General features: G+C 42.0%; 2 protein-coding genes across 2 annotated transcripts; both read right to left on the bottom strand.

Annotated features, from left to right (window-relative positions):
- Window positions 1-809: 809 nt before the first annotated feature.
- On the bottom strand, window positions 810-9,966 carry LOC110957012 (catenin beta-1-like). The gene is made up of 17 exons (XM_022202827.2): window positions 9,809-9,966; window positions 8,758-8,798; window positions 8,041-8,250; window positions 7,562-7,812; window positions 7,172-7,410; window positions 5,490-5,691; window positions 5,236-5,380; window positions 4,940-5,043; window positions 4,596-4,730; window positions 4,063-4,266; window positions 3,789-3,947; window positions 3,582-3,701; window positions 3,228-3,378; window positions 3,009-3,130; window positions 2,433-2,493; window positions 1,869-2,064; window positions 810-1,758 (listed from the first exon to the last, which is right to left on the bottom strand). Exons 2-16 carry the CDS (start codon window positions 8,768-8,770, stop codon window positions 1,874-1,876), a joined length of 2,307 nt encoding a protein of 768 aa, XP_022058519.1. The 5' UTR covers window positions 8,771-8,798; window positions 9,809-9,966; the 3' UTR covers window positions 810-1,758; window positions 1,869-1,873.
- Window positions 9,967-12,439: 2,473 nt separating this feature from the next.
- On the bottom strand, window positions 12,440-23,076 carry dync1li1 (dynein, cytoplasmic 1, light intermediate chain 1). The gene is made up of 13 exons (XM_022202826.2): window positions 22,882-23,076; window positions 22,570-22,643; window positions 18,827-18,943; window positions 18,426-18,656; window positions 18,018-18,172; window positions 17,674-17,767; window positions 16,885-17,020; window positions 16,670-16,781; window positions 16,351-16,410; window positions 16,168-16,212; window positions 15,986-16,073; window positions 15,762-15,884; window positions 12,440-13,846 (listed from the first exon to the last, which is right to left on the bottom strand). The coding sequence occupies exons 1-13, from the start codon at window positions 22,983-22,985 to the stop codon at window positions 13,728-13,730; spliced, it is 1,458 nt and encodes a 485-aa protein (XP_022058518.1). The 5' UTR covers window positions 22,986-23,076; the 3' UTR covers window positions 12,440-13,727.
- Window positions 23,077-23,674: the final 598 nt, after the last annotated feature.

Below are 23,674 nucleotides of genomic sequence, written 5' to 3'. Positions count from 1 at the left end.
CAGTCTGTTTGCTTCAATCTATAAAGTATGTAATTAGCCACTTGTGTGTGTAACTTGGACCCAACATACCGTATGATAATTATTAAGCTGGAGAGGTTCCACAAGGAGATCAATTAAATATGGTGGACAGATGCCAACACTGCTGAGATTCTTCATTAATTAGTCTGCCAAACATCAGACCATCTTCTGCCATTAATATAAAACAGTTTACGTCACATATCAATAATTAAAAATGTGGACCATACAGAAGTGGTTAAACCCACCCCTTTACATTTAAAGCAATTTTCCCTCTGGATCAATAAAGTATCAGATTCTGATCTTTGCACTTTGGAAGAACCATATTGGCTGTAATGACCAACTGTCTTGTCATTATCTGCTCACTTTAACATGTTTTCTTGGCCTCTCCAAATAAAGCGTCTCCCCCCCCCCCCCCCCTTAATAATCTTTTCACTACGTTGTTCCATTTCCACAAATTTAGAGCTCACAGCTCCATTATATGAGAACACACTTTTCAAAAAGTTTTGAAAATTTTGTTTCCCAATGCTCTACAGCACAGAAAAATCCTCCATTTAATGTGTAAATCATTTCATTTATACAGACTGAAATACCGACATTTCAACATCTATGTATTTTTTTTGTCCATTGCTTTTGCAAACTGTGATTGGAGGGTTCATATTTTGTCTGCTTATCCATCCGATATCATCAATATAGTGCACAGGCCACTGTTTTTAGGTTGAGTTTCTACTATAACTCTAAACATTCTAACCCTATTGTATTTCTGTAAGAACAGAAGACACGGACAGATCAAATGAAATAAAATGCCATTTTATTGTTCAGCCGTGTCATAACCTCGTCTCCAAAATAAGCACAGCAGGACTACAACTGTTCATCAACCTAGCTACCCTTGATAGCACATAAAACTGGGTTTTATTAGACCACCAATGATAGCGTTAGACTTTTCTATCAGACATCCAATGATAGCATACAAAATAGTTAACCTACCAGTGATACTGTATATAAAACACTTGTCTCTAGATTTTTCCCCCAACCCACCCTCAATTTCACCCGTATCCCTCTTTAGAACATTTGTGACACTGACATATTTTATGCTCAAACAAGCACATATTAAGAATGCATAATTCTCCATTTTTGAGATTATAAAAAAACTACACAATGTTACACTTTAAGTCAGAGTACAATTCAACTGATTATTAGTGTTCTACACATTCGACCATAAACCAAAGGAACATTGTATAATATCACTATAACTTAATACTACATGTAATATACGTTTTTTTTAGAAAAAAAAATTACAAATGATTAGCATTGAAGAGAAAATGAAGATGGCTAGTGCGAAGGCAAGCTGGGTCAGTACCATAACAGAGAATGAGTAATACAAAAGAAATAAAAAAATAGAATAAGAAAAATAGAACAAAAAACTGATAATACAGGCAAGGCTAAAACATATGTGTTTCAAACTTTGAAGATCCAACTCATGTGCACTCATCCATATAGGTAACCTGCTCCAAGACCTCCGCTGTGTGATTCCATGTCTCACCGTTTCTTTAACCCCTTCTCCCCCCCCCCCGGTTTCGACTTGCTTAAACATCCTGTGGCAACCATCTTTTTGTTTTCTTGTGTCAGGCACTTTCCAGGACCCCCCTATTCCTCTCTTTACCTTCAACACTCTTCAGGTCAATCATAATGCTGCTTCAGACAATACAGGCCAATCACAATGCAGGTTCTATCAGAATACAACTGCAAAAGAAGCCAAGATAAAATATGAAATTAATGTGGCGTTATTTATACCGACAGCATTTTTTTAAAACTACGAACAGGTAATTTACATATTCAGTAGCTTGTCTTACCAATCCTACAGGTCGGTGTCGAACCAGGCCAGCTGGTTGCTGTCCATCAGGTCCTGGGTGTGGCCGAGGTCTGGCAATGGATCGGTGTGGTGACCCAGGTCGGGCAGAGTGTCAGCATGGTAGTCTGCTCCTTCCATCATGGGGTCTAACAGAGTGTCTTGGCCGTAAGCTGCAGGGTAGGCCCGGTACGCTCCATCTGAAAGGCAAACATTACACTGGAGTTTAAATTTCTGCTGATAAACAACTGCAAAATGAACAGTTAAAAATGCCGAAAGACACCGTGTGATGTCAGTTAGCAGGGAAAAGACAGAATACCAACAACTAGCTTCAATTTTTAGATACTCCTCGGTTTCTCCCGTTTCACAATTCACAACTGAAGAAAAAAAAAAAAGCTTTTTGTCCGACACTGAAAAGGTCGATTTGTATTAAGATTCAAGACAATTCTAATGTTTTTTTCCCCCTACTGATAGAAACCACGAATTGGAAGCTTTTAAAGCCACACTAATGGCAAAATACGATTTGAAAGACAGAAGTAATTTCATTAGCGGAAGTGCAAGTACTCACCATCCTGCCTGTAAGCCAGAGGGTCTCCCTGTGCTCCCATATCCAGCCCCAGGTCCCCAGTCTATGAAAAGGCAAAGATTGATGAGCATGGCCTGACAGAACTACTTATTTCAAAGGTTGCATATTTCATCCCAAATCCAGGGTACATAGCAATTCTGTTAATGATGTACTAATGTAAATAAATAATTATGATAGGACACCACTTTGTGATTTGTACACTAAAAACACAAATCCAAGAATTCTGCTTCTATGAAATCACTGAATGTGTGCTAATGGACAGCCACCAAACTGCAATGTCTATTACAATACAGAAAAATATGTGACTATTAGTTTTTGTAGACTTTTTTGATCATGTTTTGTCATAATTAGCTATTCATAAAAATTAACAGCTGTGAAGAGCTCACCTGTTTGCATTGTGCATGACTATATACATGATCATTCTAAAAAAGTAATCAGACTTTGTACGTATATTGCCATCTTCTGTAAACAATTTAATACAAGTATGAATCCTGCTCAGATGTGGTAGGTAGCATAGAGGTCGCAGCTTATTTGTAGCCTCCATGTGTGTGTACGTACATCATTCCAGGCCATAGGCTCGGTTCTGAACAAAGAGCTGGTCAGCTCCACTGACAGACGTTTCTTGTAGTCCTGGGGTTTGTCCTCAGACATGCGGAACAGGACTGCTGCAGCATAGGTTGCTGCAGGAGAATGCACAACACCACAAGTCAAGGACCTCAGGTTGACATGTACAATCAGACATGTGTACACAGTTTGTATTTGCACCCGTATACTCACCAACGCCCTCATTACGGGAGTGAAGCAGCTCAGTGAGCGGCGCAGTGGCTCCTTCAGCTTCGATTGCCTCAGCAGCTTCCTTGTCCTGGGCCAGTTCACACAGCACACCTGCTGCCACACGCTGGATGTTCTCCACTGGAGAGTACAGCAACTGGATACAAGAGCAGAGAAGAAAACAGAATGAGCAATAAAGACAAAAGAGTCACTCACATGCATGAAACAGACAAGTACTAGTGAGAAGAGAATCAAAGTTAATTTACAGATTCTGTATTTTCAACACCAAACTACTGAATTGGCAAAGACATTTACAAACACTTGGTGTGAGAGTGCAGGTGGTCTGCAGTGAGACTTTACCTGGACAAAGAGTGGAATGGTATTGAGTCCTCTGATTACAATTCTGTTGTGGACATCCCGGGCCAGGATGTGCAGAGCTCCTGTGCAGCCTTCCACAATTTCCTCCATACGCACACCCTCCTGAATGTGTTTCAGTTAGATAACAAGAAAATTAAATAGACAAACTTTAAACATTCCAGTAAAGAATACTTGTAGTGGGTTACACACCACAAACTGTTGCTGATTGCCACCCATGCTGGTGCGCCTCTGAGTGTCCTGGTGAGCTCTGACAAGCAGTTGGACCAGTCGGGGAATAGCTCCCTGCTCCCGCAAAGCACTGTGGTTGGCCGGGCAGAGCGCCAGGTTGCGAATCAGACCAACTGTAGCCTAGATAGAAGAAACATTTTACATACTTTGAGTTAGAATTACTTTAGATGAATCCTGTTTCACAATGATGATACTGTTTATCAGGAAGTGTGAAGGGAAACAAAGAGACAATGACCTTGATTAGTGGCCAGTGGGAGGGAGGGTGCAGTAGTTTGACCACCACAGGCAGGCCGTAGTGAAGGCGCACAGCATTCTGGGCCATCTCAGCATCCTGATGGCGGGAGGTAAGGTGACGCAGGGCACAGACCGCTGGCTCTGTGATGTCTTCTCTGTCGCCAGCCCGAAGTACTGTTCGCACCAAAGCCTCAATGCCACCAACCTAAGGAGAGCAGACAATTAATGGTCTACGTGATATTACATCAAAAAATAAATCAGCAAACAAAACATAATCCAAGTATTGTCCATAGGTTAATACTATGTATTAGCTAAACTTCCCCAAACCTTAATGTTCACATTTCTAGAGTATAAAAGGGGGCTGGAGCACAATGCTTATTTCACAGCTTTTAACTGTGCAAACATACCAATGCTGTGTGCCAGCCCCCTTTCATACTCTGGAAATTTGCTGTCCTCAAGATGGCAAGCAGTTTTTCAGTCGCATTTTGCTGGAAGATGAGCAGAGAATCCCGTTTCTGTTGTGTTCATGCTTACCTGACAGACCATGAGTTTGTTACTATAGTTGTTGCAGGTCAGGTTGGAGAGGATGCCAGCAGCACATGTCACTACGTTGATATCATCACTGCCCAGCAGCTGGACCAGAGTCCCCAGGAGACCCTCCATGCCCTCCTACAGAGAGGACAGGGTAGCAAAGAAATAAGGGGAAAATCAAGAAAAGGAAAACAGAAATAATGGGATTATATAAATGAGCAAATAAAAGTGGATACTCCTATAAGTTGTGTGCAATCGTCATACTTTGTACTTAAATTTCTAACCAACACTGAACCTGGGGTGTGTGAGAAGTTAGTACTTATGACTGAAGAAAAAGTGTGTTGTACCTGTTTAGTGGCAGCATCTGACAGATTCCTCAGAGTCCAGAGGCAGTTCTGGACCAGACGCTGGCTGGGGTCTGTCAGATGAAGCCCCAAGGCCTGCATGCCTCCTACACACAAAGTCAAACAAACATGTTACATCAGACGACTTTCTACTTACAAAGCACAACTAAATACTGTAAGTTAGGCTTTAATAATACCCACAGCTGTACTGCGATAAGTGAGACCTGAAATTTCATATTTAAGCCTCTTTCACTGTACTGTATTTTTGTTTTAGTGGTGTATTATGAGTGTGTACATACCAGCCTCTACGATGGCAGGCTTGTTGCTTGAGCAAACAGAGAGCACCTTGAGCACTCTGCTTGTGGTCCACAGCAGTTTCTCATATGTGAAGGTCCTCATGATGTTGACCAGGGCCTGGGGACCACCACTGGCCAGAATAATCAGCTGCAACCAAGACAGAAATATGTTTATACTTGCATACAAACTGCCACCAGCCTAGCGTGAGCAGTCATATAAGGTAAAAACATGCAGAAATTAGCTGACATTGCAATACCTTGCTTTCCTGGTTGCCATATGCCAGAATCTGCAGGCAGTCAGTAGTGATTGCCAGGAACTTGACATTGGTGTTAGACAACAGAGCCACCATCTTCTGCAGTCCTCCAGCTAGGCGCACTGCCATTTTGGCCCCTTCCTGGTGCAACAACAGGTTGTGGAGCGTGGTGATGGCATAGAACAAAACGCTGTCCACTGGTGAGCTGAAAAAGCGTAGAAACAGAAACGTGAATGAGACAACTCCAGCATTTAAAAACCACTGTCGAAAACGCCTTTTAAAATTGGTGTTAGAGATACAAATTCACACTATCATTTCACAAATTTTTACACAGAGTGGGAATTTTTCATACACTTGGCATATTTAGTTAAACAATTAGTCTCTGTTAACACTCAGCTCCAAATATGACCATAATAAATCAGCTGCACTAGGTGCTGTTTCACATTCTGAATCATTTAAATACTTTGATTATTAGCTGACAGTAGCTGCTGGCTGAGATAATGATGAATATTACTCTTCAACAATAAAAAATTAACACTGTTTTTTGAAGTCTTGAAAACTGTCAGGTAAAGTGAAAAATTGGCGAAAGAAATGACCACTCCTGTGAAGTCTTCTATGGAAAAACGATCATACTAACAAAGAGCTTTACTGGAAAATTTGATAATTGCCATTTTGATGAGAACCTTGTGATGTGTCAACCATTACTAGCCTAAAAAAAAATCTTTAATGTTCACTCAGTTCAAATTGCTACTGGTTTTCAAATCTATTCAGCGACTGTAGTCCAACAAAATGTGGCAGTTTATCTCCTTTCATGCTACCGCTCCATACTGTATTTAACACACGGCCATGTGATTCCAGGTGCAAAATCAAACACACTCATGCGACATCCAACAGGTCAGAACTTGCCAGAGCTAACTGTTTGGATGTTCATGGAGAAATACAAAGACTAAAGTAAAGAGGGAAGACATTTCAATGGCTTCAAAGGGAGTCATCATTCTTTGTAAGTTCAGCTCTTTTGGAAAATTCTGGAGTTGGTTGTCTGAAGATGTAATGAGTCTTTGTCATTGAGTTTTGTGTGCATCCAAGTGTCTTTTTCACTCATGAAAGTTGTACCATTTCCACTGTCTTTATTTTTATGAATTGTATTCAAGTTAATTGTCTGTAATTCAAGCGCATTGAAACTTTCCTTGGATTGTTTATGCTTACCCGTCGAGCATTGTTTACCATCTGGCTTGTGTATGCAATCAAGTTGGACTTACATATGCCCAGTCTACTTAATGGCTACACCCTGTATTTCAGCATCACATAACTTCATCAGTGCCATTGCTGTATATTGCTGTGTAAATAACAACACTGCAGCCTGTGTCACACATGTGAGTTTAAAACAAATATGCCACAAGTAGCAATGAAATGAATCCAACACTTGTAAAAACAATACTGAAGGCTTCACAAACTACCTTTCACCAATATAGATCACAACTGTATACAACACAAATGTTGCTGCAAAAAAATCCATCAACTTCCTCATCAAACCACTGACAGCCATCAGACCACTCTGCCAACAAGCCCCAACACAAACAACTCCAAGACAGGTTCTCTGCATTCTCATCATTTGCATCAATCCAACTGATATTAACGATCACACATACAATATAAACAGTACTACAATCCGTCCCATTTCTTACCCGAGCATCTTCACCAGGGCAGGAATGCCTCCAGACTTGAAGATTGCAAGGAGACCCTCACGATGGTGGGAGAGGTTGTGCAAAGTGCCGGCAGAGCAACGAGCAGTCTCCACATCACCGGTGTTTTGCATGGCACGGACAACTGCCGAAACCATTTGTGGCGAACGCATCAGGGCATGGCGCGATGCCTCCTTCTTTGACAACTGATGTACCATTACAGCTGCTTTGTTCACAACAACCTATGAAAGAGATGTTTGTTAGGGATGGATGGCCTCAGAAGGGATGTAAACCATATTGTTACTAAATGACATTATACCACAAGACACTCGGCTGGTATCATTTTTGGATTTGACTGTTTTCTGGTGATTATTCGCTCATTTATACACATACCTGGTCCTCATCATTGAGCAGTTTGGTGAGCTCAGGGATGGCACGAGTGGCCAGCTCAGCATCATCTTGATAGTTAATGAGGTTGACCACTGCGTGCTTGAGCATCTGAGAGGGTTCTGCCAGACGCTGCACAGCTGTTGGGTGAGCTGCATCCAGCTGAGTAGGTGGGATCTGGATGCCCTCCTCCAAGGTCTCTGGGAACATGGCAGCCCGAACACGCTGGGCCCGGGTCATGGCATAACCCTCAATGTCTAAAACAAACGCAAAATTATGAATATAAATGCTATGAAACTAAAGTAATTTAACATTTGTTGAACTATTCTTCCACAGTGGCCATTTTGATCATCTACAATTAGGACTACTTTATGGTAATACACAAATAACATTGTGAATGCAACTAATTATGCACATTTTACAGATGAGTATTTCATTAGATGAGACAGCAAACATACCAAAACATGAGCAGCAGTTTCATTTACCTGTGGCCTCAGGGGTGAAGGGTTGATTGAACTCCCAGTCATAGAGAGTTGGATCATCTTCTTCAGCATCAGGGTTACCCTTGCCACTCAGAGATGGTGCTGTGGTGGTGACACCAGACTGAATGCCTGAATCCAGGTAGGACTGCTGCTGCCACTGGCTCACAGCAGCCTTGCTGTCACCCATGGCCATGTCCAACTCCATCAAATCAGCTACACAAAAAGTCAAATACAAGGTATGTCAAACTTTGTAAAAAATAATCTTTTCTTCACCCGCTTCACCTTAACTTCTCAATTTCAGTGAGGTACAATATTTCAGAGCAACCTTAAAAGTTTCATTAACTTGTGTGGGCACAAAATAAAAATGCAATTGTAACTTGAACAAAAGGGAAAAGAAAGAAAATGCATTTCTCCATGTCTGGAAAAAAAAAATATCGGAAGATGATATAATGAAGTTCATAAACATAAAATCTGTCTTACATTCCCCAGACGCATTTGTTAAAGAAGACACTGAGATGTAACAAAAAAGCCAACTGTTGGGATACTGTGACATGTGCTCACCTGGCTACCATTTTTTCCTAGTCTCCACTATGCCTAAATGCTCGCATTACTTCATTTGTTTGCATATGTACAGTGAAATTCTTACATGTGGATTAAAAAGACTATGAATAATTATCATGAAACTCATTTATATGAAAATAAATCGTTTTCCATACTTACACTGGGTAGCCATTGTTCTTGCCTGCCCTCAGCAGATATGTCTGTAAAAGGAAACAGGTACACGGGGGGAAAATGAGACAACTCACATTCAAACTAATTTCTTGTTTGGCCAAGCAAAGCCTAGCCGTATGTTTATGCCTTTCTCCTACGTGGTCTCAATAATAAAACCGCTGTCTTCTGCGCTACCTGTGCCAGCTCCCAGTGATTCAGACGCTTGTTTGGCTTGCTAACGTAGCTATGAGGGGAAATGCCGAGCCTCCACCTCCAGCCGAGAGAGCAAAGCGGTGGGTATTTCCAGGCCAGCACGAACACAATTCACCATTCAGCGGCAAAGAACATCAAAGGCATATTTCTCCCCCTCCCCCTACCACGGCCAAGTTCCGACCTCGCAGCTTGGGTTTCCAATGAGAGAAACTACCCCCTCCGCCCCGCAATCACTTCCATGACTCCTCCTCTCATGGTGGGTCTAACTACGAGCCTAACAAGCTGCCTCACCAAATCTAAACGAAAACCCCTTGTTAACTGCACAGGTTACATCCATCACCAAGTGTATTTCATTCGTAAAAAAATCACCACCGAGGCGCTAGCGTGTATTAGCCACCCCTGCTAACTAACAGGTTGGCTAGCTTACCTTGAACGCTCGCTAAGCTAACCTAACGTGCGTAGCTAACCTCTCCGCTAGTTAGCTAACTAGCTAACATAAACAAACAGTGTTAAGGGATTCGGCCACAAACGAAAAATTAGTATGGCTTGTCCCGAGGCGCAACTAATGTTAGAAGCCGTCATTTTCACACACGAGTTCATTGTAGGAACGGTAAGTTTCACGCACACTCCTGAAATGTTTAATTCTGGGTTGATTAGCTTAGCTAGCCAGGACGTATGAAAAGTAGATCCAAGCGCCACCGTACAAAACCTGCTGTGCTGCCAGCCAAATCAGAAAACCCCACCGGAGCCCCCCTCCCTAGCCAAAGATGATTTTCTTAGGAGAATCGAGCATTGACGCGCCGTAAAGACGCCGAGTAATAGTTGATGCTAAACATACTATATTTACCAGAGTCGAGCGGCTCCTCCGTGGTTCTTGTCAGGAAAAAATCTCCCCTTTCTGTGAGCTGAAAACAGGAGAAGGGCTGCTAGGTGAACCACCCGTAGAAGTCCGAACCACACCCGCTGTTGCTCCGCCGAAGATGTTGCTTCCGCCTGTGCGAACGAACATCAAGATGGCGAAAGGAGAAAATACAGTATTCTGCCGCACTAGGAAAAGTAGGGCGTCATTTTAAAAAACAAAGTTTCAACGTCGAGGCTATCAATTTACAGTTATATCCAGACAGTGATGCATTTTCTCATTTTAAGAGAAGTGGACGATTTCAGATGTGGTGTTTTCCAGCAACTTGAATTAGAAGAGGTGGTGGGCAGGGCGAGGTGCTTCCATTAGAAAGGAATGACATTCATGAGCTGCTGTGACTTGACAGAGGGGTTCAATTAACATGCAGTTAATTGAGAGACACAAACATTTCTCCTAACAGGAATCCCATTCATTCACTTAGCTTATTGAATTAAGTCAGCAAGCATGTGGGCTGTAGTTCAGGCACCTGCATGCAGTTAAAGTGGAACTCATTTAGCAAATGATGAGCTGCAGGAGTTAATGGAAGAGTGAAAAACAAAGTGCACAAACTACAATAATTACAAAATCAAACCATATGGGCAGGTGTAAATTGTCCTAGGTAAAGTTTTCTACAGAAACTCACAGCTTCATATCAGTACATACAGTGATCTTGGATGTAAAACTCAGACACCGTAGCATGCATAGACCACAAAGTGAAATGTATTTGCTGACTCTTGAAATGGCAGTTTGCTTTGGGAAATTATTTATGCGCTATTTGCAGTGCAATTGAAGATAGTGCAATTTAATCTGCTCAAGTTCTATGAAGCACAACAAACACACAAATGTCAGGGCGATTACCGGTAACCTAATTGAAAGCTCAATTTGGCCGATTATAGATGTATGAAAAGAAAAAAATGAGCACAATCAAAAGAGAAATTGGCACGCACACTATCATGAATGTCCATGAGTGTGATACATGCCACAGGCCAGAATGGGTCAAAGTCCAAAGTGCCACTGAGAAACACGTTTTTGCTGCAGGAAATGGGAAAGGAAACTCAACCACGATGATCAGTTGACACATTTGGTATTCATATCAACTCTCTAAAATGACAGAAGGTGGCGGTAAGGCAATAAAAACATATTCATTCACATGTCTATAAGGGGTGTAAATAATACTGGAGTGAGGACAGCCTGCATGCAGCCAGAGTAAATGGAAATGTGACAATATATTCTTTCACACATTTCTTCAAACTAGCACTGCTGTGATGGCATTTATTCCAGAGACTGCTTTTGCATTTCCATTATTTTCCACTTTATCCTGTCAGTATGTGGTGCTAACATCAGAGTCTTGCAATGAAACTATATGAAGTGCACCCACTGTGTCATTTGCTTTGGTAATGACAGCAATGATACAGCATATGGAAAATATAATATAAAAGGCTACCGTATTTTCAAGATATGAGCAGAGCATTAGAATGGAAACCAGGAGCTTCTATCATTGCATACCCTGGCTGTCTTGCTGAACTGAAACTGCCACCTTTTCTGAAATTCTGCCAAATGAATGCATTTATTTGGCAGAATTTAGAGTTTATATCCCATGTAATCATTCACACAAGTGCAATTAAGCTTGGATGTTATGTCATTTCAGTCATCTGATGATAACGAGCGGTAGTGTGACATCTATTGGATTACCTGCTACAGAAAGGTGCTTAAAGATAAACTTCATAAACAGTGTTCTTATGAAGATATCAAGAAATTGTGATTAAAAGATACTGGAGGTTTTCATGACTTAATTAACTACACTGACATATTTCAATTCCAGATGTAAACAAATCCAACATTTGATGTAAATAATGGGACAAATGATGACCTCTCATTTAAAAAAATACAGTTCAGATCGCTGAATGCAAAGTTTTTCTTCACTTGTTCCTCTTGGTGGTGTTTAGAGGTTAGACCCGACTTAAGAATCTCTGTGATTGTACCTCAACATGTGGTCAAAGTAAAAAAACCACTGATAATACAACAATCCTAGAGTAAATAAGCTGTTGGTGAAGCTCACAAATGTGCCAGTTATTGTTAGTTAAGCCCTCGCCAACACTGGATGAAAAGCATTTCAAAAACCAAAATGGAAATGATATTGAGTCAACTAAACACAATGGGCATCAGCTTTGCATGCAGAACAAATGTGTTTTAACAACATTCTCTCTCTTTGTGCCCCCACTGATATTCCAGGTCATCCATTACCATTTTGTTTCAGCCTGATGAAGAGCACTGTGCTCAAAATAGTGTCTGCAAATAGTGCTTTTAAACCCTGCTTTTAAATGTCAACCACTCGTGTGTCCATTTTCTCAAACTGTGTGCGCCAGAAGCTACAACCAATATTTTCTTTCCTTTAGAAGTTTCTTCAAAATTCAGTATTCTCGCTCAAGGTCTCTATCGCAGCTAGAGGTCAACCACTTGGAACTTCACCTGTAAGCAGTTTATGTCCTTCATAAGAAATCTCTATCATAAAAACTGAACTTTTATTCAGAATGTGGAAAAAGAGGAATGATAAAATAAAAAGCAGAGAAGCCAGGTAGATGAATCCGAATAAATACACCTTTTATTTGACTGATTGACAGATCTGATTATACAAACGCCAACACAGAGCTCTGAAATAACAGGACCAATCAGCTAGACAATGACTGTACATTCTTGATGTGACCACCCCCATGTTCTGACCCCCGTTTCCCAACTACCACCCTGCCAGCAGTAACTATGGAACTCAATCACTAGTGCTTCTTTCTGTACAAGTAAAGCTCAGCTACCCACCCACCCCTCTAACACCCTCCCTTTGTCAGTGTACTGTCTGTTATCTACAAGTTTGAACATTATGTAGCACCTCGAGAGGCAGTTTGGCCAATTGTAGAACCGGTAGTGTCAACTTACATTTTGTAGCATATTTTTAATCCCATTTGGTTCCTGTTCTTGTAGAGTTTGCACTGTTTTAAGAGTTGTCAAGTGAGTTTGTAGTGTAAGAGCATAGTAATGTTTTTTTGACATTTGGTTGAAATGCAAACAGCCAAAAATCTCCCAACAACCGGGTCTAGGTTGGAATAGCTTCCTTAATATTCTCTATCTGCCTCCTCACTCGTGCGCTTCCATTCACACACACACTCACACAAAAACACACTCACACAAATACTGGTATGTTTTTCCCTTCATCTTAAAAAAACAAGACTGTTTGCAATTTTAGTTTCAGGCATTTTTTTTTGTTTGTTCTCAATCTCTTCCTCCGGTCAAGCACAACTTGCCCCACGTACATGAAACACACGCTCACACACAATCACCCCTACGTTACCTAAGTGCAGTTTCTTCAACATGCGCCCTCAGCAGTTCCTACAGTAAAAACGCTAACTGTACCATCACAATAAATGGATGGATAAAACACCCTCGCTTTCATTCTTGCAATCAGTCTTTTTCGACCCAATTTCTGCTTCTTCTCATCCCAACCTTCAACCTACCCCCTGCCCTCCCAATTAGTTCCCCCCCTCAACCCCTTTACCCATAAACTCTCATGTAACAGACAGTCTTGTATGTAACAGTGACAAATACTTGTCCTCGGTGTAACAGCCTGGAAGAAAAAGAGGGGGGTGGGTGAGATCGAGGTGTGGGTGAAGGCATAAGGGAAGAGCGGGAGAGTTCTTCTCCTTGAGGAGAGAAGTGAAAGACGATGGGGGAAGGGGAAGAAGAACTGTATGTCCACCCCCCTCCCTTTCCCCTGCATCTTTATGATGAAGTGGAGGGTGAGAGTGGTGGGAAGAAGGGAGGTGGACGGTGACTGAGGTGGAGGGGTGAGAAAGGGGAGGAGGGCGAAGCGTGTTGGTCTTCATGTGTCCTGGCCGTCGGTGGCAGGGGTGTCGTTGGCATTGGACAAGTCTGAGTCGGTCTCCCGGCTTGATATGCGGTCCAGCTCCGCCTGGACGTCGCTCAGGCCCAGCTTTGAACCTGAAATCAAGTGTTGGGGAAATAAATACAGATGCACAAATTAGCGCTATCAATCAAATAAAGAAGTTGCTTAGATAGTGCAGTAAAGAGCAGTGCATTTTCACAGCACTGGGTGATTAAGCCATAATGCAGAAAACACAATGGCAAGTGCACATGGTTAAAATAAGAGCTGGGGGAATATTTTTACCATGGTTAAATAGGAGCATCAACAAGATTTTAGTATTGTTAATCAAGCTTTTTTTTTTTTTTGCAAACTACAGTGAAAAGACTGCAGTGGTTTCAGTGGTCTCATTGTGTCTCTACTCATTTGTAAGAGAAAGAGAACCCACAGTACAACTGCTGGTTCTCAGGATAAGAGCAGCCGCCACTAATAAGAATAAGATAAGAACTGTCAGAGGGAGACAGAGGAGGTGGCTTTGTTTATACACTGAGAGGATTCCTTACGGTAAATCACTGTTAATACGACTGTGATTTGGATATAGTGTGACAGTTTTTCTTCGCATCCAGATTTACATATTTCCACAACAAAAATGCAAATTTGATCATGTTTTTGCACATTTATTTATTTGCATTACCACATTAGACATCTGAAATGTACTTTTATAGTGAAATTGTGCTTATGAAAGTCATTATGCAACAATACAATTAATGTCTCCACATTGTGCATGATGGGTTTTATTACCAGCTTCTATGGGAAACAACCAACTCAAAACGCCTCCCTTGGTTTAAGCAATTTTACAGGAAATGCATGCGTATTAGCACATACTGTCTGCTGTGTATTGTTAGTGCTAGTTAAGAGTTAAATTGATACGACATTTTCTTCCCAGTCTTAGTTAGAATCATGTGCATTGATTGTGACAGATGCTAAAGATGAGAAATGCGATGCAACGTGCAGGGGAAAAAAAACCCAAAACAGCTCAAATTAAAAGTGGAGAAAAAATGTAGGGGAGTAATAGTGGGGTCAAGGTATAAGAAGGAAAACAAATTGGGATGCAAATGCCATTAAAGGAATCATCTTTGTCTTTCTGCTTTAGATCTTTACGCGGTTGTACACCCGGCCATTAATATGAAGTCAGTACATCTGTTCCATTATATATGAGCTCAATCCAATCGGCTTGTCATAATGAAAATGCCCGAGCGTTCCTCTTGTACAAGACCACTAAAACACATATTTCAGCTATAAATCCTCATTACTTATAATTGTGATTTGAATTTAATGAGACCAACTGCCTCTCTGAAAGCAAAATTAAGGCGAAAAAGTAATTAAATAGCCATGGGATCATCTCCTGGACCGCTGCTTTAGTTCTCAGCTTGGAACGACTGAAATAGTCAGCATAGTGAAACGCATACAGCATATATAAATAAATGAACATGAGAGAAAGCGTCTTTGTGGGAGAAGTAAACGGGTGATACAGGAGGCTTGATCCCAGCGGTGCTCCTTGGATGCTGGAGAAATTCTGCGGTTTAGGGAAAGGGGGGCAAAACGATAAAAGGGGCACTTCTGAGAGTGTCAAACACAAGCAGCAATAGATGAGAAATATCTTGCTCACACACACCTTAACGTGGCCAGCATCCTCTGACTAGCACATACACATACACACATTGTGGATGATGTTAACAGTGAGATTGCACAAAACAGACTGTGAGCGTAGTTAAGAAGGAAAAGACGTTCGCACAGAGCTACAAACAGGCGTAGAGGTTGTGTGGACCCTTTTATGACTTTCTTTAGCAAAGGTTGTGTTCATGTATGGAGTGGAGGACAGGGGAGTAAAGAGGCAGGATGGCGAATGGAAGGTTAAAATCATATACAAGCTTGAGTGATGAGGCGTGGCTAAGGATGGGAATACGTTTTTTAACTGTGACACTTCTTGTATGACGAATAAAATCCCTCTAACAACAGCGCGTGTGTTCTCACCTGACTTCCGTACAGTTCCTGGAGTATTGTTACCGCCGCCTGGTGCTCCCGGCCCTCCTGTCCCCGCTTTCTTTGTCAGTAGACTGTTGAAGAAGTTGGCCAGCACACCCTCACTGGTCTGACCTGCAGCGTAATGAGAAGAGTGAATAAACACGCAAACAACAGCACGACGACACATAAATATACACATGTGGTTGTGCGAGGTGATGAAATTCCTGACGTACCCGACTGAGGCATGGCGTTGGCTACATTCGCCGCTGCAGAACGATTACTCGTCCTCGGGGAGCCTGTTGGTGCTCTGCTAGTGGTGTCCTAAAAACAACAACAGTTTATGTCACACATATGGACAATCGGAGGGAGGTTTACTTTGTCTCGTGAGCCAAAAGTTGGAGAAAGGAGCGCTCACCACTGGCCGCCCTGCTGTCACAGCGGGCTGTTTGGCGAGCAGCGACTGCAAATTAGAGCACAATATGCACACTCACTCCAATTAGTATTTAATTAACATATCAAGACCCTCAAGTCAGATTTAATTTGCATACCCACAAGCAGCAAACAAACTGGCATGAACACAAGTGAAATGTTTTCTGACCTGCAGTTTTACCAGAAACACTTGGTCATCCTCTGCTTGAATCTCCTTTTCATGTACAATCTAGAGAGAGGCACGAAAAAGTTGAATACATTAAAAAAAAAAAAAAAAAAAAAAAAAGATTTTTGCTTGCAGCTTTTCTTTACAGCTCTAAAGCAATTAATACAGTGGATTGGATAAAAACTCATGATCCCTTCAGGGAAATGGCCGTGAACTGTAAAAATGATATATAAGGTAATGCAGTATAGTAGTAATGAAACTGGTGGCCCAGCTTGCCTCAGAGGATCTTTATAAGATGGGGATTTTAAATGGGAGATGGTACCTTTCTGACCGGCGGCTTGACTATTACTTCCTCAAAGCTGTCGTCTGCTTTTACTGTCTGGAAGTTCTCATGAAGTATGGCAATCTTTTTCTCATTGTCCCAACCTGACGGACTGATAGAGGACAGAGAGAGTTACAAAACAAATACTCCTACAGTCTGAAGGACACACACACACACACACACACACACACACACACACACACTACTCGACTTACATGAAAACAGCATCTCTTTCCACCACTTGTGCAGGGCAGTGGAAGGGGAAGCCGTAGAGTCTGTGGACCAGATACTTATACAAAATGTCCAGGTTCTTCATCTCCTTCACTGATGTATAAAGCAGAGAGGCGCCATCTGACTCGGCTGTCAAGGATATTTTCAACACTACAATTTCTAAATACAGAAACAAAGAAGAAACTAACATCGCAGTGACACAATTATTTTTTAATAACAGCAGAAATATAGAAAAACAGATTCTAGCTGCAACCAATTGATAGTGGTACAGAGAAGAACTAAGACTGTGCTCAAAATGTTGGTTCAATTTAAACACAATAACCCTTGAAAATGATGCGATACAGCTTCCACTCAGCACTGACTGGAGAAAATGATGCTGAAAAACAAACAAGTTGAGGCAGTGCTGGGTAAGCTAGGCCTTTTATTGAACTCGATTTGCAGCAAAGCAAAGCAACAATAGTCTGATAGCTTTCAGTGAAACAGTCACTGCAACAAGAATACAGCAGGAAACGCTGCCTTTGGCCTGAAAACAAAACACCGGTCAATCAGATGTATCACCATCTTTCACCACTAAACAGCTAAAAGACCCAAATTTCTGCACCTGAACAGCAAATTACAGAGTCAGTGGTATAGATTAGCAGCCCCATTGCATCCCTGCTTATGTGTCATATCTCCATTTTGTTCACTGTGATGCTACAACCTTAAGCTGCGTTCAGCTTTGCTCCAGCCAAATGCAAGGTCTAAGAGACAGCTCCGTGTTAGTTGAAGGATACACTGCAGACAAAAACGTCTGATGTGGGACTGGATGAAGTCCAGGTGTTCGTCTCTGTAGTCGTGCTCCTTCTCCAATGTGCTGATAGCATCACACTGAGGACAGATAAGCAGGTGTTAGAGGTGAGTGTTTGTGAGAAGTTGCAATAAATCAGCATTGTGTTCCTATGACCTGAAGCATTTCCTGCCAAAAAAAGAGGAAAGCATCTTCTTCAAGGCCACAATATTGGTACAGTTCACTTTTTCCACAGAGTAGTGGTAGTTCCACAGTGCAAAGAGGACACAAAGATTTGAAGATAAAAGTAAATTGCATTTGCACAGAGCCCAGCAGAGAGTCCGTGTGTACCTTAGTGCAGACCACCACCATTGGTATTCCCAGGTTGTGTGTAAGTGTGTTGTCTCCTAATGGCAGCAGCACGCTTTCCTCCTCTTCACTCCTCCTCTGCGGTGTGCCGTCCTCCCCACTGCCCGGCTCTGTGTACTCTTGAAACTGTTTTACAACTACGCAAATGCAACACACAAACAGCATTAATGCACACAGACAAAGCCAAGCAAAAATCAAGACCTTGAAGAATTTCTACTTTGAAATACGGGGCTTCATTATTCTCATAGCTGGGTTTCAATACATAATGTATGATAATTGATTGAGACGCTCCTTACTAAACTAAGGCTTTTGTAGCTCTAAGAACATTTTTGTGAAGGAAAAAAAATGGTTTATCTACAAGTACGTCTGATTGCTGCCAGTATGACTCACGTCTGTGCTCCAGCTCCCGCAGCTTTTCCGGGGCGACTCGAAGTTTGTCGATGTGTTCCCTAGCAACGGCGGCCCACTTCTGAAGAGAGTCCAGGGCGTTCCACGGTCGCGACATGTCAACCGTTATCAGCAGCAACGTGTTGTCAATGGAGTCCACTGGTACAGCTACTCCCTGCAGACCTTTATGGTAAAGGTCTCCGTCTAACACCCAAGCATTACATCTAGTGTGATCTGAATACATAGACACGAAACAGGTCAGGATAAATAAACATTCCCATGCAACCCAGTGCTGCATTAAAGCTGAGTACGGTTGTATTACTTTAGAAATACTCTGCAGTCACAAAAAGAGAAGAACGGAGAGCTTAGTAATTTATTTTAAGAACTGCAGTCTCTTTTTTTACCATCAATGTCATCGTCATGGACGCTGAAGTAGAGGTATTCCAGGCCACGGCCTTTCATGTATTCTTCAACCCCTTGTAGCTTCGCAACCAAGGTGGTCTTTCCCGAGCCCACCTCACCTAAACACACACACATAAAATCAGTACATAATATACAATAAATATGGTTGGTCAACTATGTATTTTCCTTGTCATCACATGAACCAATGAGCAGTTAACACTTAAAGCACAAATGCTTTGAGTCTAAACAATAGACAAGCAAAATTTGGGGAGAGCACAACAAGCAGCAAACTAACCGAGGTCGACAAACACAACACACGGCTGCTAAAACTGCTGAAGGAGCACAATTTGTCAGTGCATCCTGCTGTCCTGTATCATTTTTAGAGCTGCACGTGTTTCGCAGTTAATAACTACAAGCTAAACAGATACAACGGTGTTCACAAAAATGCACCACATGCCACACCTGACAACCTAATTATTCCTGCAAACTATTTTCTAAAGGCAAAGCAGGCATCTTAAAATAGATTTTGTCCAACCAGTTACCGATAAAAATCATCTAACACCCAAAGATATTCAATTTACTGTCATACAAGGCATAAAAACGCATAATTAAAAAGCTGGAATTTGGAAAGTTTTACATGTTAATATGAAAATTAATTACACATTAAATTAGACTTAGCAGAATAGTTGAAACAGAATGCATCATTTATTTCTAGAGCCTGACCAACATATCTAGCTTTCCTACAATATTGTCTGATATTGACCTGGCACAGATATATCTGTATTAGCATATCTGTTGTTTGATGTGTGCCAAAATATAAACATAAAATCAGAAAAATGTGTTTTGGGTCATTTTCAAATGGTCATCACACAGCAGCAGAGCAACACTGACTTCATTCTATACAATGCTCTCAGCACTGTGCAGCACATGTAGCAGAGTAAGTAGCTGAGCAGTTAGTGGCACAAAGTCAACTGATGTCACTATGGTAAGCTGCTAAGTACAGTTCGTGAAATACACTGCTGTATAGTTAGCATACAATATGAAAACAACATTGTTCTCTCTTCATAATACTATTCTAAAGCCCTCTTCAAACATGAGATACACAGCATTACTGGTTTCAAAAATCTGTGACAACTTTACTCACTCTAATGCTAATATTCCTCACAGCTTCATTCAGACATACACAACGCAGTGATAAAGAAAACCACGGTATGCATCTGGTGAGGTGATGCAGAATACAAAACAATATTGAACAAAAGACAAAATCTAAACTAACAGTAAGCTCATACAAATCCTGCTGCTGTCTCAGGCTAGGCAAGAAACTCAGAAGAAAGAGTCCTACAAACAGCTGGAAACAACTAAACTTCAGCTCCTGTTATCTTGTGGGGCAAAAAAAAAATCTGGGTTCAAACAATTTTGGTGCATATGATTATTCTAAGTTGATATTGTTTGTTTTTATCACAGTAAAATAGTATTCAGGATAATGTAGTTTGCAGCTAATAGATTTGAAATTGTAAAGCAAAAGAACAAGAAAGGTTTGCTATGATTCTGGCACACAAACTGTGTCTTTGTGCTCTCTGTGGTGTTTTTTTAAACCAATATTGGTGCCAAAATGTGGAAAAAGCTTTCTTCCAAACACACAACTCGAAGTACAGTCATACCGATCTGGTAATGTGACAATAGTGTGACTCACCTGATGTAGGCTGCGAGTATATAAGCCTGTCAATGGCCGCTCATTTTAGGCTGCTTTGACCCGCTCGTTACGGTTTAAAAATCCACTTCACTACGGGAAACAGCAACAACCTATAGGCCACACTGAAATTTTAAGTTCTGCAGAGGATTTCGATCACACAGTAAGAAATCCATGCTAGTGTTTTTTTCCCAATAGATATCCATTTTAATGACTGTGCTCTTCTATCTGCATGCATATGTTCCACCAAGACAATTATGTTCATTACTATTTGATGGGAACACTGCATCCTTCGCTTAGCTCTGCCCAAGAAGATAGGTTTAAAAAAAAAAATACTAGTCTCGCTTTGCCAACCTATTCTGTAGTCCATAAAGGTCTGGCTGCACCCAACTATCATTCTACCATAAGGGGAAGAAATGCTTTTTTTTTTTTGTACTTCTTTAAACCAATCACAGGTGGTGTTCCCTTATAATAGCGACAAGTGGAATTGTTGGGGTGGAAGATTTGAATGCTGGGAGATGGGCATTGTGATTGCATGTAGCCTATCCTCTGCAAAACTTGAGATTTTCAGCAAAGAAATCAGTAATACAGAGATAGCGACTGACATGAGGGCCAATGGCAGGCTGATAGCAGCATCCCACATCGGTGAGTCACACTAAAGAAACACAAAGAAGCAACAGTGATTTTTTTCCCTGCTCTTATAACAGACCGATACTGAAGAGCAGCCGCACCAGAGCAGCTGTGGCTCAGGTGGTAGGTCCAATAGTGGTTTTTCCATTAATGTCCAGGCCAGAGGGTTCGACCCCTCTGCATGTTGAAGTGTCCTGAACCTGAAATTGCACCTTACAGGGCAGCTCTGGAACATTGTAAAGCATTTTGAGTACCACCAAGGTATAATAGACCATTTGCTAGTGATTGATTGATATGGTGGGATGTTTTTAGGGCCTCATCAGACCTGAAGTAGTGCATTTAATGTATGAATATTTGGAAAAAAGGCAAATATCGGCCACGATTATCAGTCTATCCCTACCATTTATTATTTACAAGACCGCAGGATGAGCTGATTAAGCGAGATTCATGTGACTGGGTGCAGTTCAGACTTGTTGAGAGTGATATGGAAATGTTCTCAGGTCTGACTTGGGAAGATTAGGTACAGCTTCTATGGAAAAGCGACCTGAAGTTAGCATGTTCAGATGCTGCCCAATTAACTGCGAGGAGGAACATAAATAAAGAATATTAGCCAATCAATTGTAAATATAGGAATTTCTACTAAGCTGTTTCAGCTCTAAGTAAAAACGTGTTCATGCATATTGCAAACAATTCATTTGATTAGAAGCTCCAGCTTTAATTAAAGATGAGCAGCTGAAATATATACTGTGCATCTCTTGAGAACATATTGTGTGTGCACTTACTCAGGCATTACTGCTAACCTCAGAGCTGACAGCAGAGCATTGTTATTGTATAAGGTCAGGGTTGCATCCAGTCTCACTCTATGCCATATTATCTTAAACCGACAGGGGGACTCGACGCATTACAGAGCAGAGCTTGTTGATGTTGTCATGGACAGCACAACAGACAAACGGGCTACACCGCACATCGGCGAACCAACCGGCTGATTAGCTGGAATAGATAGCCGTCTGCGGATTATCCCGGGCGGATGTGCAGACAGTGTGTTTTGTTTGCGGACATGAGCGGGACACGAGACAGGGAGGCACCCACACATAAAGCCCCGTGGCCCCGTTCAATAAACACACAGCCCGCTGCTCCGTCTCGTCCTCTCACCATCATCTCAGACTAGCTAGTAGCATCTCTGGATGCTAGAATGACTTGCAGGGTTTCGTGAGAGGATGAGGAGGGAGGTGTGTGTGTGTGTGATTGTGTGCGCGCCCCGTTGCGTCAGTGAAAATACACCTGTCTCTCTCGGCTACAACACAAAAGCACAATCGGTCCACAGTGAGCTAGCTTAGCTATCTGGCAGAATTAAGTCCAGCTCCCTGGATGAGGTGATCAGCAGCTGCCTATTGGCTAACAGGGAGACTGCAGACAGATACCCACCCATGACCAGGACATTTTTCCCCGACGGTAGCTTGGATCTTGAATGGGTTGACACTTCGCTCAGGATGGTGGACCTGCAGACAGAGCAGCCCCGTTACCACACAGCCAAACAACGGGCTCGTTCATTCATTAACAAAACAACGGGCGAAGCTAAAGCGAGCTAGTGCCGCTGTGTCACCAGTCAGTCTGGTGCTGATGCTAGCTAGCCGCGTTAGCAGGCTAGCTGTCAAACCATCCTCCCAGCACAGTGCACCCTCAGCGAGACCCCAAACTCCCCGCATAATAACCCGGCTTTAACCGCCCGTCACCCACCATAGGTTCTGTCCGTCATCCTCCTCCGGGTTGGAGTTCTCCAGTGTGCTCTTAGGTCCAGTTGAGGTGGAGGATAATAATGCACTCCTCCCTGAAGTCGCCATCTTCGCAGGGCTTGTAAACCGAACGGAGCGCCCGGATGTAGCAGCAGCGTGCTAAGCTAGCCTGGTGTGCCGTACAGCACGCCGGGGCCGGGGCGTGGTCCGCCCGCACAAAGCTGGGGTCTGCGCTCCAGACAAGAGGTGATCTCATCCACACAGTGACACATCTGGACGGAACATCCACACAAACGTATTTACTCTGCGATTCATGTCAAAAAATAAAAATGTGGTAAGATAATCAGGAGCAAATTAGCTTCACATTTAGCATTACATATGTAGAAATTTGGACTAATGAATAAGTAATGAGCCAAACCTTCTGGGCACATCACCAATATTCTGTCGTTTGTTTTCCCCGGCAGAATAAGCCAAATAAATTATCGTGATAAATGCATTTTCATAAGAGCCCCACAAAACCGTTTCGAACAAAATATCCTCTTAAACACGCTGCCTCCTAAATCAATGCCTTGATTTGTGAATAATATGGCACCAGGCCTAAGCCCATAAGGAGCTAAAGCTGTAATTCCATGCAGGAATTGGATGCACTTCAACTGTCTCTTATGCCTAGGATGTAGAAGTTGTTCAGCACATTAAAAACATACAAAATAAAAATAATAAAATCCATATGTAGGCTCATATTTAGTGCAATTCCAATTTTGCAGATGGAAACTGTTTACATGCACCCAAAACTGACA

This window comes from Acanthochromis polyacanthus, chromosome 11 (assembly GCF_021347895.1).
Source record: "Acanthochromis polyacanthus isolate Apoly-LR-REF ecotype Palm Island chromosome 11, KAUST_Apoly_ChrSc, whole genome shotgun sequence".
In the NCBI taxonomy this organism is placed as follows: Eukaryota; Metazoa; Chordata; class Actinopteri; family Pomacentridae; genus Acanthochromis; species Acanthochromis polyacanthus.
This window is presented reverse-complemented; position numbering and strand designations above follow the sequence as displayed.

Excerpts from the sequence above, each read along its gene's own strand:
- dync1li1 (XM_022202826.2), bottom strand. The coding sequence starts at position 22,985 with ATGGCGACTTCAGGGAGGAGTGCATTATTATCCTCCACCTCAACTGGA. Across the intron at positions 18,657-18,826 it reads CCATGACGATGACATTGATG|ATCACACTAGATGTAATGCT; the intron begins GTAAAAAAAGAG and ends CTATGTATTCAG. Across the intron at positions 16,782-16,884 it reads GAAAGAGATGCTGTTTTCAT|TCCGTCAGGTTGGGACAATG; the intron begins GTAAGTCGAGTA and ends GTCCTCTATCAG.
- LOC110957012 (XM_022202827.2), bottom strand. Across the intron at positions 3,702-3,788 it reads GCAATCAGCAACAGTTTGTG|GAGGGTGTGCGTATGGAGGA; the intron begins GTGTGTAACCCA and ends AAACACATTCAG. Across the intron at positions 3,131-3,227 it reads CTCCCGTAATGAGGGCGTTG|CAACCTATGCTGCAGCAGTC; the intron begins GTGAGTATACGG and ends ATTCTCCTGCAG.